Source organism: Neovison vison, chromosome 1 (assembly GCF_020171115.1).
Source record: "Neovison vison isolate M4711 chromosome 1, ASM_NN_V1, whole genome shotgun sequence".
Lineage (NCBI taxonomy): Eukaryota > Metazoa > Chordata > Mammalia > Carnivora > Mustelidae > Neogale > Neogale vison.
Window position 1 is genome coordinate 111,602,313 of NC_058091.1, and position 15,374 is coordinate 111,617,686.

Sequence of the window (15,374 nt, forward strand, 5' to 3'; positions counted from 1 at the left end):
TACCATCTATTTAAAATAACTCTGATGAATATATACAGAATGAAGATAACAAGAAAACTATGTTACCACATGTCATGGTTAATAAGTTTGAAATATTTCACTCCAATAAGGATATATCAATTTTCCTTAATTTTTAAAACTTCGGAATTTTGAAATTAGAGTTGTAAAGATGAACACTTATATTTGGAGTAAAATACTTGCATTGCTTTAAGATGAAAATAACTTGACTGATTTTTCTGAGTGAATTCCCAAAGAAAATTATTAGTCCTTAAAGTATTCAGTATTCTCAGAGCTGAATCTCCCACAACTGGCTTTATGTAACTTGTACGCATCTCCCAGAGTGCTCAGACAGCATCCCCAGGCTTAACTTTGATTCTTCTTCTCAGCATTCGTAATTCCTTGGGGTTCTTTTTCTTGGAATTAGAAATGCTTAAGGATTCTGTTAAAAGCTAAAATTAAAAAAGATGGATTGTCTCACTTGGAACAAGAACATATGCAAGGCACCTCGAACATATAGCTCCAGTGTAATATTCTCAGAGGGAAGCTTTCTTAATTTTTTAAGGTTTAATATTTAAACTAGAAAGCTGATTTATGTTAATGGAGTGAAGCATGTTCCGAGCAGTGCAGAGTAGAGTTTGTATATTAGCTATACTTCATACTTATATCCAGTGCGATACCATAATAAATTAAGTGATTTGCATATTAATCCTATTATTCTAGGGTAAACCTACACGTTGAAGTTTGGCTAGGTGATAGCAGTAAATTTCTTTAAGTCGAGGCCCTGAACAAAGTTTTAGTTTCTTCTGAGGCCCAGGAGAAAAATAGGACACTCAACAACACTATATTATGAAGTCAATTTATGGGATATGTGAAGTCATGAAGGATGAAGAACTAGAGCATCTAATTATGTTCTTAAGTGATTCTAACACTCCTCACCTTATATGGACTCACTAGGCATTCTAACCTTATATGTGCAGCTCTGCTGCCAATGCATGGCAGCTGATGACTGTCCCCTTTACATATCTTCCACACAGCTAGGGTTTTGCTGAACAGACTTGGTAAGTTTTCAGTTCTGAGTTCATGTAAGAAAAGCTATCTTATATAGCCAGTGTAGCAGGTGTTAGTCACTGGAGACTTCTGGTAAGCTTGATTGGACAGAAACCACTGGCAGTCAAGATGAGTAAATCGAATGGTCTAATTTCCATGAGAACTGGATCACTTAATGCGTAAGATCACACACACATGTTCTTTCACATATGCACACATGCACGCACACACACAGACACACATGTGCTCACAATATCCTCATGGTATGCGGTGGGAAAGTGGGGTGAAGATTTAGACCCTGGGGGCAAATTCTGCTCCCTGTGTTACCTTCAAATATAACACTTAAAGCATGCTTGTGTTCATTACTTGACTATTTCAAACAAAAAATTACCTCATTCTCTGTTTCACTTATATATGTCATGTATCGGATATGTTTTTTGGGAAGTGAAGATATTTTTTAAAAACAGGAATAATTATCTCCTAGTCATCTTAATCCTAATGATGTGATAGGAAAAGTTCAATAAATATGGAGCCCAATTTATGCTAAAAGCAATTTTCTGTCTGTTTAATTACCTACAGTTCATCCCTAAAATGTTTATTTTACTAAGAAAATTTTCACCAAAATAATTCTGTTTCTCACAGAGTAGGTATGCAGTAAATGATAGCGATCATTATTGTACCATTCAGATATTAACTACCCAGAATTTGATTGCCTATATTTGAATCCCAGCTCAAATCCTCAGTCTATAATTTTAGGGTATGTCTCTTGTTTCTTCCAAGTTCTTTTGTTTTTTAAAATTGGCATTATATTGTATCTCCTTCTATTTTTGTCTTAAGGATTAAATGAGATTATTCATAAAAGTGGCTGCTCAGTGCCTGATCTCTAAATACAGTAGTATCTGCTTGTCAGCAGTCAACTACAATCTAGAAGCAGATGGTCCTGCTTCTGACATATGGTCAGAAGTTCAGTAGTATCCTAATGCTACATTGCAGTGCTTACGTCATTCAGCTCACTTTATCTCATCCTATAGGCATTTTATCATCTCACGTCATCACAAGAAGAAGGGTGAATACAGTACAGTGAGATATTTTGAGAGAGAGGGGGGCCTATTCACATAACTTTTGTTAGAGACATTGTTATAATTGTTCTATTTTATTATTAGTTATTATTCTTAATCTCTTACTGTGCCTAATTTATAAATTAAGCTTTGTTGTAGCTATGTATGTATAGTAAAAAACAGTATATATAGGGTTTGGTACACCCTGTCGTTTTTGGTCTTGGAAGGTTGAGGCATAGATGAGGGTGCATCTATTGTACTTGGTAAATAGGTACAATTTTAAAAGAAAACAGTTTGATGATTCAATTATTCTAAACTCGAGCTTACTATGAAACTAAATTAGAACTCATTTGAGGGGATTTATATTATTTATTCAAAATATATTTAGTGGAAAATGTTAAAGGTCACATATCTTAGATAATTTTGACCTCTAAAAACAAAGTAATGTGTGCATGTTAGCAAATCAATTAATTTTTTATTTAACTGAAATATATATGAGTGTAAACTCTTACAATATTAATAATAGCAGCCATTTACTCAATCATTATTATGTGTTAAACACTGTCAAAAGACTTCTTTACATTATTTTATTTATATCTCACAGTATCTCTGAGGTAAGATTTATTATCATTAGTATTTCACAGATTAAGAAACTAAGATAGAAAAAAAGGAAAAAAAAAAAAGAAACTAAGATAGAATAAAAACTTCCCCCAAGTATCATTGCTAACAGACAGTGGAGGCGGGATTTGAATCTTACCTATAGGAGTTCATAGCTCTTGTACCTTCACTTCCTTTGGATATGTTTCCTCAAGTATCCAGATTTCCTTTGCACAGACAGTTTATTATTAGATCTTACATTCATTTGCCTACTGCCTAGAGAGGGAACTGTACAGAGGGTTTCCTAAATTCTGCTGCAGAGCGGGTCGGGGGGAGGGCTGTATTTCTTCTCTTTAAATCCGTGGACCCTCTTTTAAAGTGTACCCGACTGTAGCAATTCTGACTCTCCCACCCTCAGAAAATTGCGTCCTCCAATTAAAAATCTTCCTCAGATGTTTTTTTTCACCAAGTGGAAATATTTTGTTTAGCTTTATCTTCCAAAATAAGTATTATGAAAACATGATTGTTTGGCTTCCGAATTCAAAAGTATATTTGAAATAAGCTTTTAAAATTCCCATACCTGGACTGTCCGGAGATCCTTATCTGCTCACCTCCCAGCAGACCAGTCATGGCCATACTCTCCAGATTACCTCAGCACCTAACCTAGAAAATTCTCTTTATGTTCTCTGTGGAATATGCTTGCAATATATAAATATACAATTACATGTTAAGTATATATAATATAAGTATGCTTATTATAAATGTAATATAAGTGTATATATAACTTTTTTTTGGTTATTTATATATATGATATATATATACATACACACGTTTATTGTATATTCATTTGGTCAAAAACAAAAGTGTTTAACTTAGCACCATGAGTTTATTTTTTTAAAAAATGTGAACTTCTAGAGGTAAAAATCCATATACATTAAAGCACTTAAGAAGTATATCTGATAACATGATGAAAGAGCTGCCAAGTTGCCTGACTGAAAATCAGCCGGGCCAACTCTGCTCACGCCGAGGTGCTTTGTGTGTCAGCCTTTTCACCATATGCTCTGAAGTCCCCAGTCTCTGCAGCAGGGCGAGACCAAACTGGGCACATCCATTGTTCCCTGTCCGTCTTTGTATTTCTTTTCAGTTGGAAAATGAAATGACTGTGAACTCTGAATCTCGTTTCCCCTTAAAAAGACATTTTACGGGAAGACTGCAGCTTCGGGATATAAAGGCAGATGCTGTTACAGTTGCTGAAAGTGCAGACAAGGCCGGTAGCTGTTGTGAATTATAATGAACTCCGAGACAGCTCTGGTCCAGATGTAGCAGTCATGCCTTAGAGACTCAGAAACTTATAGGCGTTTATTGAAAAAGACAGAAAAAAAAATTTTTAAGTCATTTGGCTTTCCATCTATATTATCCAGTTTCGCCTCATTTTCCACTGAGATTTGGAATTAGTATTAATGTCAGAGGTCTTCCCAAGTTTAAAGAAAAGTTAAAATACCTATTCATATGCAACAATTTATTGTAGGAATTAAAACACCAAATGAGAAGAATAAAAGAAAGGGCAACTCACCTTTATTCTAACAATGGTCTATATCCTTCCTATGAACTTGTTAGGATTTTCAAAACAAACATGAGCTTCATGTCAGAGAAAATACTTCTTAAACAGAGAATCATCTGTAAACTCCTGTATTTCAGAAAATTTTGCAGTGAAAAAAGATGGTCAAATCTGGACATAGGATTGAACTTTTTATCATAACCAATATTCATAGGAAAAATGACCACAAAGAAAACAGTTTCATCAACCTACTGTTGGCTTCACTTACTAAACTTCCAAGAATGATACTTGAATTACCAGTGAAAAAAATCACTGCCTTTACATGGAGTTTAAGTCTCATTTAATTGTCTCGTTTATGGGCATTATTTTAATACAGTGTAACAGTAAAATTAGCAGAAACATGAGAAGGACAGAGGTAACAGAAGGACAGGAAAAAGAAAAAGAAACTTGCTCACTCTGCAGTTGATTTTTTTTCTTAATGGTTTCTTATTCCCTTCTAATGCCTTCCACACACACCCCAAGTAGAGCAGTTGGCAGAGAACACAACAGATGGATGACAGGCTCGACACAAGCAGTCGATCTGGCACCCAGGCACTTGACTTTTATTTGCTAAACAGTTAGCCAGATTTCAAGAACTTAGTCTGCTAATGTTCCTATTTGGTTTAACGCACTGTGAGAATCTAGCACATAAATATTAAAATATTGCCATAAAAAAGATCACATACTCTCTGCTTCTCTGCATAGTTTAGTGGCTAATTATTTTATTCTTGGTGTAGACTGCTGAGATGCTCCACAGTGAATTTAAAGGTGTACTTGGCCTTTGATAAAGACATCAACAATTTCAGATGTTAGAGTTTTCTAAAAGCAGCTTTGTCTAAAAGAGATTTTAGATATCCCAGTGAGAGACTGACATAGCCAGTGTAGGGTACTGAATGAACCTGTTAGGAACTGAATAGAAGATAGGAGAGCCTGATCATACATGGTTGGTACCTTTCTTCCCTCACACCATCACTGCATTTTCAGAGATTACTACATTCAAAGCTCAAGAAAATGTTCATCTTGGGGCACCTGGGTGGCTCAGTGGGTTAAGCCGCTGCCTTCGGCTCAGGTCATGATCTTGGGGTCCTGGGATCGAGTCCCGCATCGGGCTCTCTGCTCAGCAGGGAGCCTGCGTCCTCCTCCTTCTCTCTCTGCCTGCCTCTGTGCCTATTTGTGATCTCTCTCTGTCAAATAAATAAATAAAATCTTTAAAAGAAAAAAAAGAAAATGTTCATCTTTTTCGTAAAGTCCCCTTGGCACTGGACGGGTTAATAGCCCCTTCCCTCTGCTCATGTACTACTTTATTTACATTACCAACATAGTCTGTGTCTTTGTCTCCACTGTGAGCTCCAGGAGAGGAATCCCCAAACCTCACCCAGCATAGGGCACCCAATTGATTCTGGATAAATGTTTGTTGAGTTATTCAGAACTCAAGTGGACTTAGCCCCAGGTCAATAGAGAAAAGAAGTTGAAGATGATTGTTTAGAACCGTGCTGCGAGGAATTGAAAAAGGCAGTGGTGCCTCAGTGCCAGTCTTCTGTACTTTCTGCAAAAGCATGCTTCAGGGAAATAGGAGGGCGGGAGAATCTCTTATCTGCCTGGCAAAGCTTCCAGATCCTGCTTCCTGCAGTGAAATCTCACAGAGAAGTGTGTGCAGCTCCAGAATTTGCTTCCCATTTTCTCTTGGAGAAACTGTGCTCTTTTTTCTCTCTCAAACATAAATCTTCAGGTTATCGTGCTCCTTCTCTTTCCAAATAGGGTTTGGAAAAACATCTCCTGACTTTCTTACAGTGTTACTCAGGCATGTTCTTTCTCCATATCTTCACAACCATTTACCTCAGGGCTAAAGATAAATAACCAATGACTTGAGTGCATTTAAGCTCCAGTAGAAGTAATTGATATGGAGTAGAACTATAAATTACTCATCACGAGGAATACTTTGGACAGGAAATAGTTTGCACTTACTGGTATCTCACTGTCTTCAATTAGGAGCTTACTGATGACTCTATCCTCCTCTTTATATCTTACATCATCTTTCACTTGTTAGAATACTTGGTTCAGATGTCAGTTACTATACTTCGGAAATTTCGGGAGATGATTCACATTAAACGTCTTCTGTTTCCCTAATACTTTAATGAAGCTTTGAGTTTACTTAAAGACTATCTTACAGCTAGTCTCGCAATATAGTGAAAAGCCAAAACACTTGTTCTTGACAAGTCCACTTTAAAAAAAAAAAAAATCCTCACAAGTACAGAGGAGCGCAGGTTTTTAATGGGCTCTACAACACTGGCCAAGGCTCGGTTTCCTAACTTTGTTTTATATGGAATGAATTGCTTACCTGTCCAAATAATTTCAAAATTCTTTTCTTGTTTTTTAATTTGAATAACTCAGTATAATTTTCATTCAGTTATTTTGTAACAGAATTGTAAGATACAGTCCCTTGAGAGGAAAACTTAATGGTTATAGTAGACTGCAAGCTCAACGATACATAAGCAATTTAGCTTTAAAAAATCAAGTCGTATTAATAGGAGTACTGGGTGGTGTCCAAACAAGGTGTGTTTGTGTGTGTGTCTGTGTGTGTGTGTATGACATTTCTGTTCTCTATTCTGTGTGGTGAGACCATTTCTGGAGTGATGTGCTCAATTCTAAGTGCCACACTTTGAAAGATATATTGTGTGACCAGTGCATGCCCAGAAAACAGTGACTAACATATTAAGGAACTCCACACTATCATTGAAAAATCACTGATTTGCTGAATAGGCTTGATACTGACACAGAGGGATATCACCGTAAGATACTTTTCTTTTGTAAAATAAGACTAATGGGCAGAAACTTGGGGAAGGTTAATTTGAGTTCAGAAAGCATTGTTGCAGTACCCACATATAGAATTGTTTTGTTCTGCTCTCCAGTATACAAATTAAAGAGCAAAAATGCCTGACTTTAAGAAGCTTTCAGTAGCATCAGTACCGCAACAGATTCTTTAATGGAGATGGTGGTTATAAGTATATGAATTTGTTCTTGTCCCTGTATTTAAGACTACCCATCCTGCTTGTTTTCTAGGTAGGTGCACTTTCATATACTTGTGTACCCACACACACGTACACTCAGGCTGGTAGTTTTTGAGACGGTAGATGCTGGATTCAGCTCCAGCTAGCTCACCGTATTTATATTATTATGGTTAAGACATGTATCCACCGTATATTATCTTTGGTGGGCTAGATTTCCCTTCTTTGAAATGACCAATAAATACAAGTAATAATCAGTAACAAGCTCATTCCTCTTATGGTTAAGACTGTTATAAATTGGGGCGCCTGGGTGGCTCAGTCATTAAGCCTCTGCCTTCAGCTCAGGTCATTATCCCAGGGTCCTGGGATCGAGCCCCACATCAGGCTCCCTGCTCAGCTCCCTCTCCTGCTCCCCCTGCTTATGTTCCCTCTCTCACTGTATCTCTCTGTGTCAAATAAATAAATAAATAAAATATTTTTTTTAAAAAAGAATATTATAAATTTGCCTTATCCTGAACATTAATATGATAATGTGTTTGCTGCATTAAAGATCCAACAAATACAAAGAATTTGAAAAAGTCTGAAGTTTTAAACCCTATGCAGTATATACTTTTTAACTTGACAATTTATTCCTCACAATGAAGTCTAAAAAAATAGGAAGAAAAAATACTCCTCCCTGAAACAAAAGTACCGAGATTGGATGAAATGTCTGAAAAAAAAAAATTAGGAGGTATCTATTTTATTGCCTATGTATTTAGTTGAGTGGCAACAATCTAAGGACCGTAAAAATTCAATTTCGGAAGATTATGTCCTGAGTAAAGCAGACCTGTAGTCAGAAATATAGAGGTCAAGTTAGCAATACACAAAATCAAAATCAGATTTACTTTCAGCTGCCTCTTCTGTTGGTTATCATGCTAGAACTCTGGCATTGCATTTCAGATGTTTTTTCCAGCTATTTCACTCGACGTTCAATTTAAGCAAAACTTCTCTTAATAAATATGAGTTAATTTGTGGGAAAACACTGATATATTTCCAATTGTATACTATCTTCATACAGGGGATTAAGTTCCTGGAAAACAGGCTATAAAATGAAATGATAGGCCAAATTAAATTTTTAAATACGGAAGCAGTGTTATATAGTAGGATTTCAGCCTTTTTAATCAGAGGGTAAATGCCTAATTTTTTAAACCAAAAAAATCACCACAACATAGTATATAACTTTCTATTTTCTGGGCTTAGGTGCAGTTAGTAGCAAATTTTCTTTTACCTGTTTAATCTGCTTTTCTTTGCTGTGTCTCATTGGGACTAGGTTTGGAAACATCGCCCTGGGGAATGTGATTTCTTATCAAGTGTCCTTCAGACAACATGCGTTTCCTGCATACTAAGGAAAGACATAGATTCCAATTCCAAAAGGAATCAGGAAAACTAATAATTTATCTTTTACGCCTCACCATGCTTCCTTCAGGGAAATGTGCAGTGATAAAAAGGGGGTAAAATGAAATCCTTTGATCAGGTTTTCAGAAAGCCACCAGCTGGCCCTAAATCACACCTCAGTTTTTTCCAAAACCTTCTCAAAGAGGTTACTTTGAATTCTGGAAAGGCTGCTTTCCATCGCTCTGTGAAGTCGGGGATGGGCTCGGCATTACAGTAATAACATGGCAACAGCACTATCAGCAGCCACGTTGGTTTTGGCTTCACTTGTATAACACATACTCATTCACTTGTCCTTCTGTAGCTTGGATTTGTGACAGGAAAAGGACACGGGTCCTTTGATGGAAAAACCTGTAGCAGAATGTATATACCTCAGAAACAAGTTTGAAATGTTAGGGTAGCTGTGGGAAACATGGATTGTCATTTTCTTCAATAATGGGCCAAAATACTGATCAGAAGCCAGAGGAGAAGCTTCTTTCTTCTTTTTTTGTGCTGGGACTCAGAGGAAGGAGGAACAGCAAGACTTCAGAAAAAGCGGCTCATGTTTGCCCATCCGGTAATTTTAGATAGGCCATTTATTGGCTAGGTAGAATTCCATTTGACCTTAAGGTGCCTTAGGTTTTCAAGAAAGTCCTGACAGAATTGTCGTTATCCATGAATCTTTTAAACAAAAATTCACTCTTTACAACTATTTTCGTCTTTAGTTTTTATGCTACTTAACAGATTTTTTTTTTTTTTTTGAGATAGGGACAAAAACAGATACGCCAATTAATCCCTTAGGAACTAGAAAAATGACAAATGGTTTAAGATTATTAAAAGTTGCTGAGCAGGACATCTCTGATCATTTCAAGAAAATCAGTGAGAAAAAAATAAAAAGGGTTCTGAACACCAGTGTTGCCAACTTTACTCTTCAGCAGTGTCCTCTCAGAATCTCAAAATCTTCCGCTTGCCAAGTGGGGGAAGCTTACTTTTTCCTGTGAGAGTAATCAGTGGTGTCCATTGGGTTATCTGGGTATTTAGGATTATGTTTACAAAACCAATTCCTTATCAGGAAAGAATGGAGACCAATGAACACTGGCCATAGGAAAATATAACATTTTAATTGCAATAATCATGAACCTGTATCCATTAAAGAAAGAAAAGTGGTCTTAATATCACAGCTTTAGAGATTTTTGGTTTCCAGTTAGTGGTGTTTCTGGGTGTAACCCTAACCTGACACATGCCAGAAGGGGGGCTTGAGGTGCCAGAACTTGGACTACATAGTACACAGGAATGGGCTGTCAGCAAAGAAAAAGAGAAAGAGATACTATCACTACTCTTTTCCCCCAAAAGTATTTTTGGCAGTGTATACTGTATCAGTGTACTTTACTGGATTACATGCCGTATCTTGTTATCTTGTGTAACTTGTAATATGATATAAAACATTATATTAGACCAACCGATGAAAATAATTCTGCTCCTTATGGACAAGTGGACATACTTCTGTGATGAGTAACAGAAGCTCAATTTCCACAGAATGTTCCCGGGCATCAAATACTTAATGTGCTTTTACTATCTCTTTATTAAATGAAACAGGAAGTTTCTCATGTATTTGTGTAATGCCTGAGATCTAGAACTGTAACAGCTTTTTAAATGATAGAAATATATTTATTACATGGATAAGTGTATTATACTTTATTGATGCTTCAACGCGTAATTCCACTCAGCAACAAAATTTTCCCTTTAGTGTTTATTATATTCTATGATGATAGCAGTTATACTGCGGAAAAACTTAGATAATTTAATCTGAGGACAGCCTTAGTCTTTAAAATAATATGTGTGTCTATATATGATGTTATAACTGTTAAAAATGACTAAACATTTCCAAAATATATTAACTAATGAAATAATAATGATCTCTTTTGATTTAGACACAATGTATTGTTGCTATTTTAAAGTTTGAAGATGTGATTTTTTTCTTCATATATTTGAATTTTACTTAAAAATTCTAAGAATTGGTTTCTAAATTCATTCTAGGTGATGCTTAAAAATTATTGTCTTATAAATTACTTATGTTTTCTAGAAATAAAGCAGATCAATGGAATTGTTAGTTTATTTTGAGCTGTTTAAACCTGGAAACTCAGGAGCCAAAGTCAGTTCCAATAAGCAGCAAAATTCTTAAGGATCCATTGAGAATACACACATCCTCCCAGGAATATCTAATTCTAGCTGGTGTGCTGTTTACAAAGCAGGCTTGTCAAAGAAATGACCCATGAATTCCAGTAATGGAAACTGATAAGCATCTGCTGAAAACCTTTTTACCCAAGACAGGAACCAGATGAACAGAAAGAACTAAAAATTCTTGTAAGCAGTTGTTTCAAGTAAAATGGCATTGGGTATGTCTTCAGTTTAAAGGCAATCAGCAGATATGAGCAGATATATATATGAGCATGTTAACATAATATCTGTATGTCTGTCACTGTAATATATATATTATATATCTCTCTAATATATATATCTCTCTTTAATAGATATATAGATATATTCAGTTGTTAGATGTGGTCACTTATTAGCCAGAAATAAATCTTTTCCATGAGATAGTGGAGGGAGGTGGTTGTGTGCACAGAGCTGAAGTGTATGTGTTCAAATTCCATTTCTATCTCCTACTGGCTGTGTAATCATCTCTTGTAAGATGATCATAACAGTATCTACTCAATAGGTTTGTTGTGAGAACAGTGCCAGCTTATAGAAAGCCTATGCCAGACTTTAATATCATGTCCAGAGATTTGAAAGAGAAAATGAAATAAGGGATTCTAAATGGCATGTGGGAAAACATTGGCCGTGGAGTTAGAGAGACCTCAATTCAAATCTTAGGTCGTGCCACAAGACGGGTGATACTGAACATGGCTCAGAGACTCTTGTTTTCTTTCCTTCCTTTCCCTCCCTCCCTCCCTTCCTTCCTTTCTTCAATTTATTTATTTGAAAGAGAAAGAGAGCACACATACATTTGGGGGGGTTGGGTAGATGAAGAGAATCTTCAAGCAGAACCCCCTTGGAGTGAGCAGGTTGTGAAACCCAGAGTCAGACACTTAACCCACTGAGCCACCAGGCACCCCACAGACTCTGTTTTCTTACTTTATAAAACTGAAGTACCAATCCTACAGTTGTAAGATAAGGAAGGATAGATAGAAAGCCCCTGAATATGCTAGGCGTTCAGTATTGGGCTATCTTTCCCCACAACACTAGAACTAGTTCTTAAAGACTGTAAGCATTTCTTTTTTAAATTTGTTTACTTGAGAGAGTGTGAAAGAGAAAGAGAGGGAGAGGGAGAGGGAGAGAGCACAAGCTGGGTGAGGTGTAGAAGGAGAGGGACTTTCCACTGAGCAGGGAGTCCAATGTGGGACTCAATCCTAGGAGCCCAGGATTATGACCTGAGATGAAGACGCTTAACAAACTGAGCCACCCAGGCACCTGACTGCAAAAATTTATTAATTTCATTTGTTTTCTATGGCTAATAAAGCTTATTCTCTGTTCTTCTTGTAGGGTGAAAATGGTTTACATGGAGCTCCAGGCTTACCTGGTCAAAAGGTAAAGAGTTTTTGAATGTTTTATATAAGTTAGGAATTTAACATCTTAAAAAATTGAATTTGCACATAATATAGTGAAGATTCAGAAAATTCATTTGATGAAACCAAATTCCGTGGAAGGCTCTTAGAAAGCCACTAACTAGTCTTTCCAAAGAGCCTTCTCCAAGGAGCCACGATAGAAGAGAGTATGAGAGAGCTTTAACAGCACGGTTTTCCGGAGAAGTCAACAGTGGTGAATGGTGGTGCTTCCTGGGGGCCATGCAAGTGTCCAGAGCTGCTCTGAATGCATTTCCACTGTTACAAGAGTCCAAAAGGAAGAGTGGAACAGTGTTTACTGCCTTTGACTATATTTGTTTCTTTCTTATTTATCTTCCTTTCTGTATATCCCAGCTCGACTAAACATAATAGTTACAGTGACATAAAACATTAAATATTACGAAGATGCTACAACTAATCTCTTCAAAAAAATCTTTGTCAGAATGACAAATTTGTAATAAGTGAAAATGTTTGCATTGACTAGGCTGCTTTCTGTGCCTAATATCTTTCTTTTTACCAAGGTGAACTTGACTTGTACCCTTTTATTGTCCCGGGGCTGCTTTCTCCTCCTTGGCAGGCATCTGACCAGCCTTGCTGGAAGCACAGAGTCTGGTCTATTCCAGTTTCCTGGAGGGTTTGGGGAGCCACTTCAGGTGGGGCCAGCTGCCATAATATCACCCAGATCATCCCACCACAGGGGAGAGCATTCTTGATGCAGTAGTAGATGCCCACCCACGCCAACCATATCATCCCTATGCTCTGGAAGTTTTCCAAGTTTTAGCACAAGACGACAGAAGTTACTGTTACATCTAGGTTTTTTCTCTGTGGCTAAAAATTACCATTGAAAACCATGTGCATTCATTTATAGTTATAGCTTTTGAAAAATCTCCCGTTCCTTGGCTTGATAAGAAAGTAAGTCTGTGCCGGCAGTGATGAAATGGCAAGCTTCTGAGTTTCTTCACAGCAGCTCCAGACAAAACCCGTTGCTCCAGCATGTGCTGCATCTGTGAGCGGAGCTGCAAGCCAAGGGATGTGCAGATTTATCTGCTGGGAAATAGTTTTGGACTTTCCAGCAGCTGTTTGTGGTGGCTGCATCATGCTGACATTGTGGCTGATGTACTGGAGGCATTTAGCAGCTTGATGTTGGCTTGGATTAACAGATCAAACCACAGTCCAGACTTTAGGGAAAATGGGAGAATAGAGCTAGAGCATGCATTCAATGGCAAAGAGGCCCAAATACTAACCTGTTGTCTTTCCCAGTAACTTTTTTAAGGGCAGATGAAGCAGAAATAATAATTCGATCATGTGTGTATATGTGCATATACATATACACATACACATATATATTATTTATAATATATTTATATATCATTTATAATATATACAGAGAGACTGTATTTATAGTAAAAAGCTGGCATTCCTTTTCTAACATATGAATTTTAATTGTACAAGTGACACCTTGTTGCAGCATTACAGAAAAAAAACGTAAGTAAGAAACCCTTCATCCACTGTCTCCGTGCACTCTGGAGATATTTGCTGAGTGCATCTTGTGCATGGAGGGGTGAGGATGACTCACCTCCGGCAGCCATTTGCTGGCTCCTTGTCTTCAGTGCCTGACCTGTATTTGGCATTCAGTGCATATTTGTTTGAATGTATGAATCAAACATCAGTATTATAAATATCTGTGCAGAATTCAGTGGGAAAACAAGCTGGTCAGACTGGAGAGGGTTTTAGCTGAAGAACAGGGGACATAGGCCTTTTGGAATAACGATGGCGGTTAAAGCCAGCAGTGCGCCAGCCACCAGTCCCCTTTCTGTGACCGAAACGCAGGAGATCTGGGTGGTAAAGAGCATGCACGGCTCTGGCGTCAGAGCTGGAGCCAGGACTTGGGGTTCAAGCCCGAACTCGTTCATCACACAGCTCTCCCTGGAATGGTATTCCACAGAAGTCAGCTTGAGAAGGCTGCTTCTAATGGATCTGGTGAAATCAACAGTAACAGTAATAATGAAAAGTCATAATAATAAAAATGTAATAAATATAAATAAGAAAAAGTAAGAGTAATAATGGCTACCTTAGTTGGTGCCAGGCATATGCTGATGCATTCAGTTCTCAAAACATCTATGAGAAAGGAACCGTATACAGAGAAATTCAGGTGTAAGGAGATTATGTTGCCTTGAGAGCACTCTCATGAAGCTGTAGCTTGTACCCTTTAATATTCAGGAATATGTAAATGTCATCCAACTTAAGATTGGTTTAAAGTTTACATATTTGAAATGGTTTTTATTTATAATTATTGATGTTTTGTTATTGGAAAAATTATCATTATTGTAATAATTGTGTGTGTTTAAAGTAGTGTTCCTATTATTATATATAAATCATATTCCTCTTCTACAGGGAGAGCAAGGTTTTGAAGGCAGCAAAGGAGAAACTGGTGAAAAGGTAAATATCTCTCTTGAGGTATGCACCTGTAAAAATACATTAGGTTCATGAAAATATTTTGAAGCAGAATATGTAACTTCTCTTGTACCTTCCAAAGAAGCAATTCAGTAATTTTGTAGGAAAAAAACCTTAAAATATTTGCTTCACTTAAGTTAGACTTAATATAAGAAGGATTGTCAGAAATCTTTCTGAACTTGTTTGGATGGTAGTTCTATCTAGATATTTCTCCCTAAATGCATTCCATTGATATATAAATGATTCAAACATTGCCTGAGCATTGTGTTTGTGTGCTATAGGATCACTGATGCACTAAGAGTCCAGGTCTTTAAATAAATGTTTTGTTTTCATGTATACCTGGTGTATCAGTGGACTTTTTCCTGAGGAAATAAATAAGAACTGTAATAGGGTCAAACAAAAAAGAGATGTGCAAATAGAAGAGTTTGAAAGAGTTAAAATAAAGGGATGGTGGGCAAGCTGTAGGAAGAACCACAGGGATTGTGCAATATCCTAGATTGAGCTATAGTGAACGCCTTAAATTCCAAAAAGGTTATCAGACTCAGAGGCAAAAAGAACTGTGGGTACAGATCCAGATTGGTGC

The 15,374-nt window shown here is 36.9% G+C and overlaps 1 protein-coding gene across 1 annotated transcript in view; it reads left to right on the plus strand.

The window, feature by feature from the left end:
* COL19A1 (collagen type XIX alpha 1 chain) overlaps positions 1 to 15,374 on the plus strand; it is a 325,236-nt gene that overhangs the window by 73,132 nt on the left and 236,730 nt on the right. Inside the window, exons 10-11 of the mRNA XM_044253886.1 lie at positions 12,258 to 12,302; positions 14,732 to 14,776. Of these exons, the coding sequence (XP_044109821.1) occupies positions 12,258 to 12,302; positions 14,732 to 14,776 (90 nt within the window). The remainder of the gene's footprint in view (positions 1 to 12,257; positions 12,303 to 14,731; positions 14,777 to 15,374) is intronic.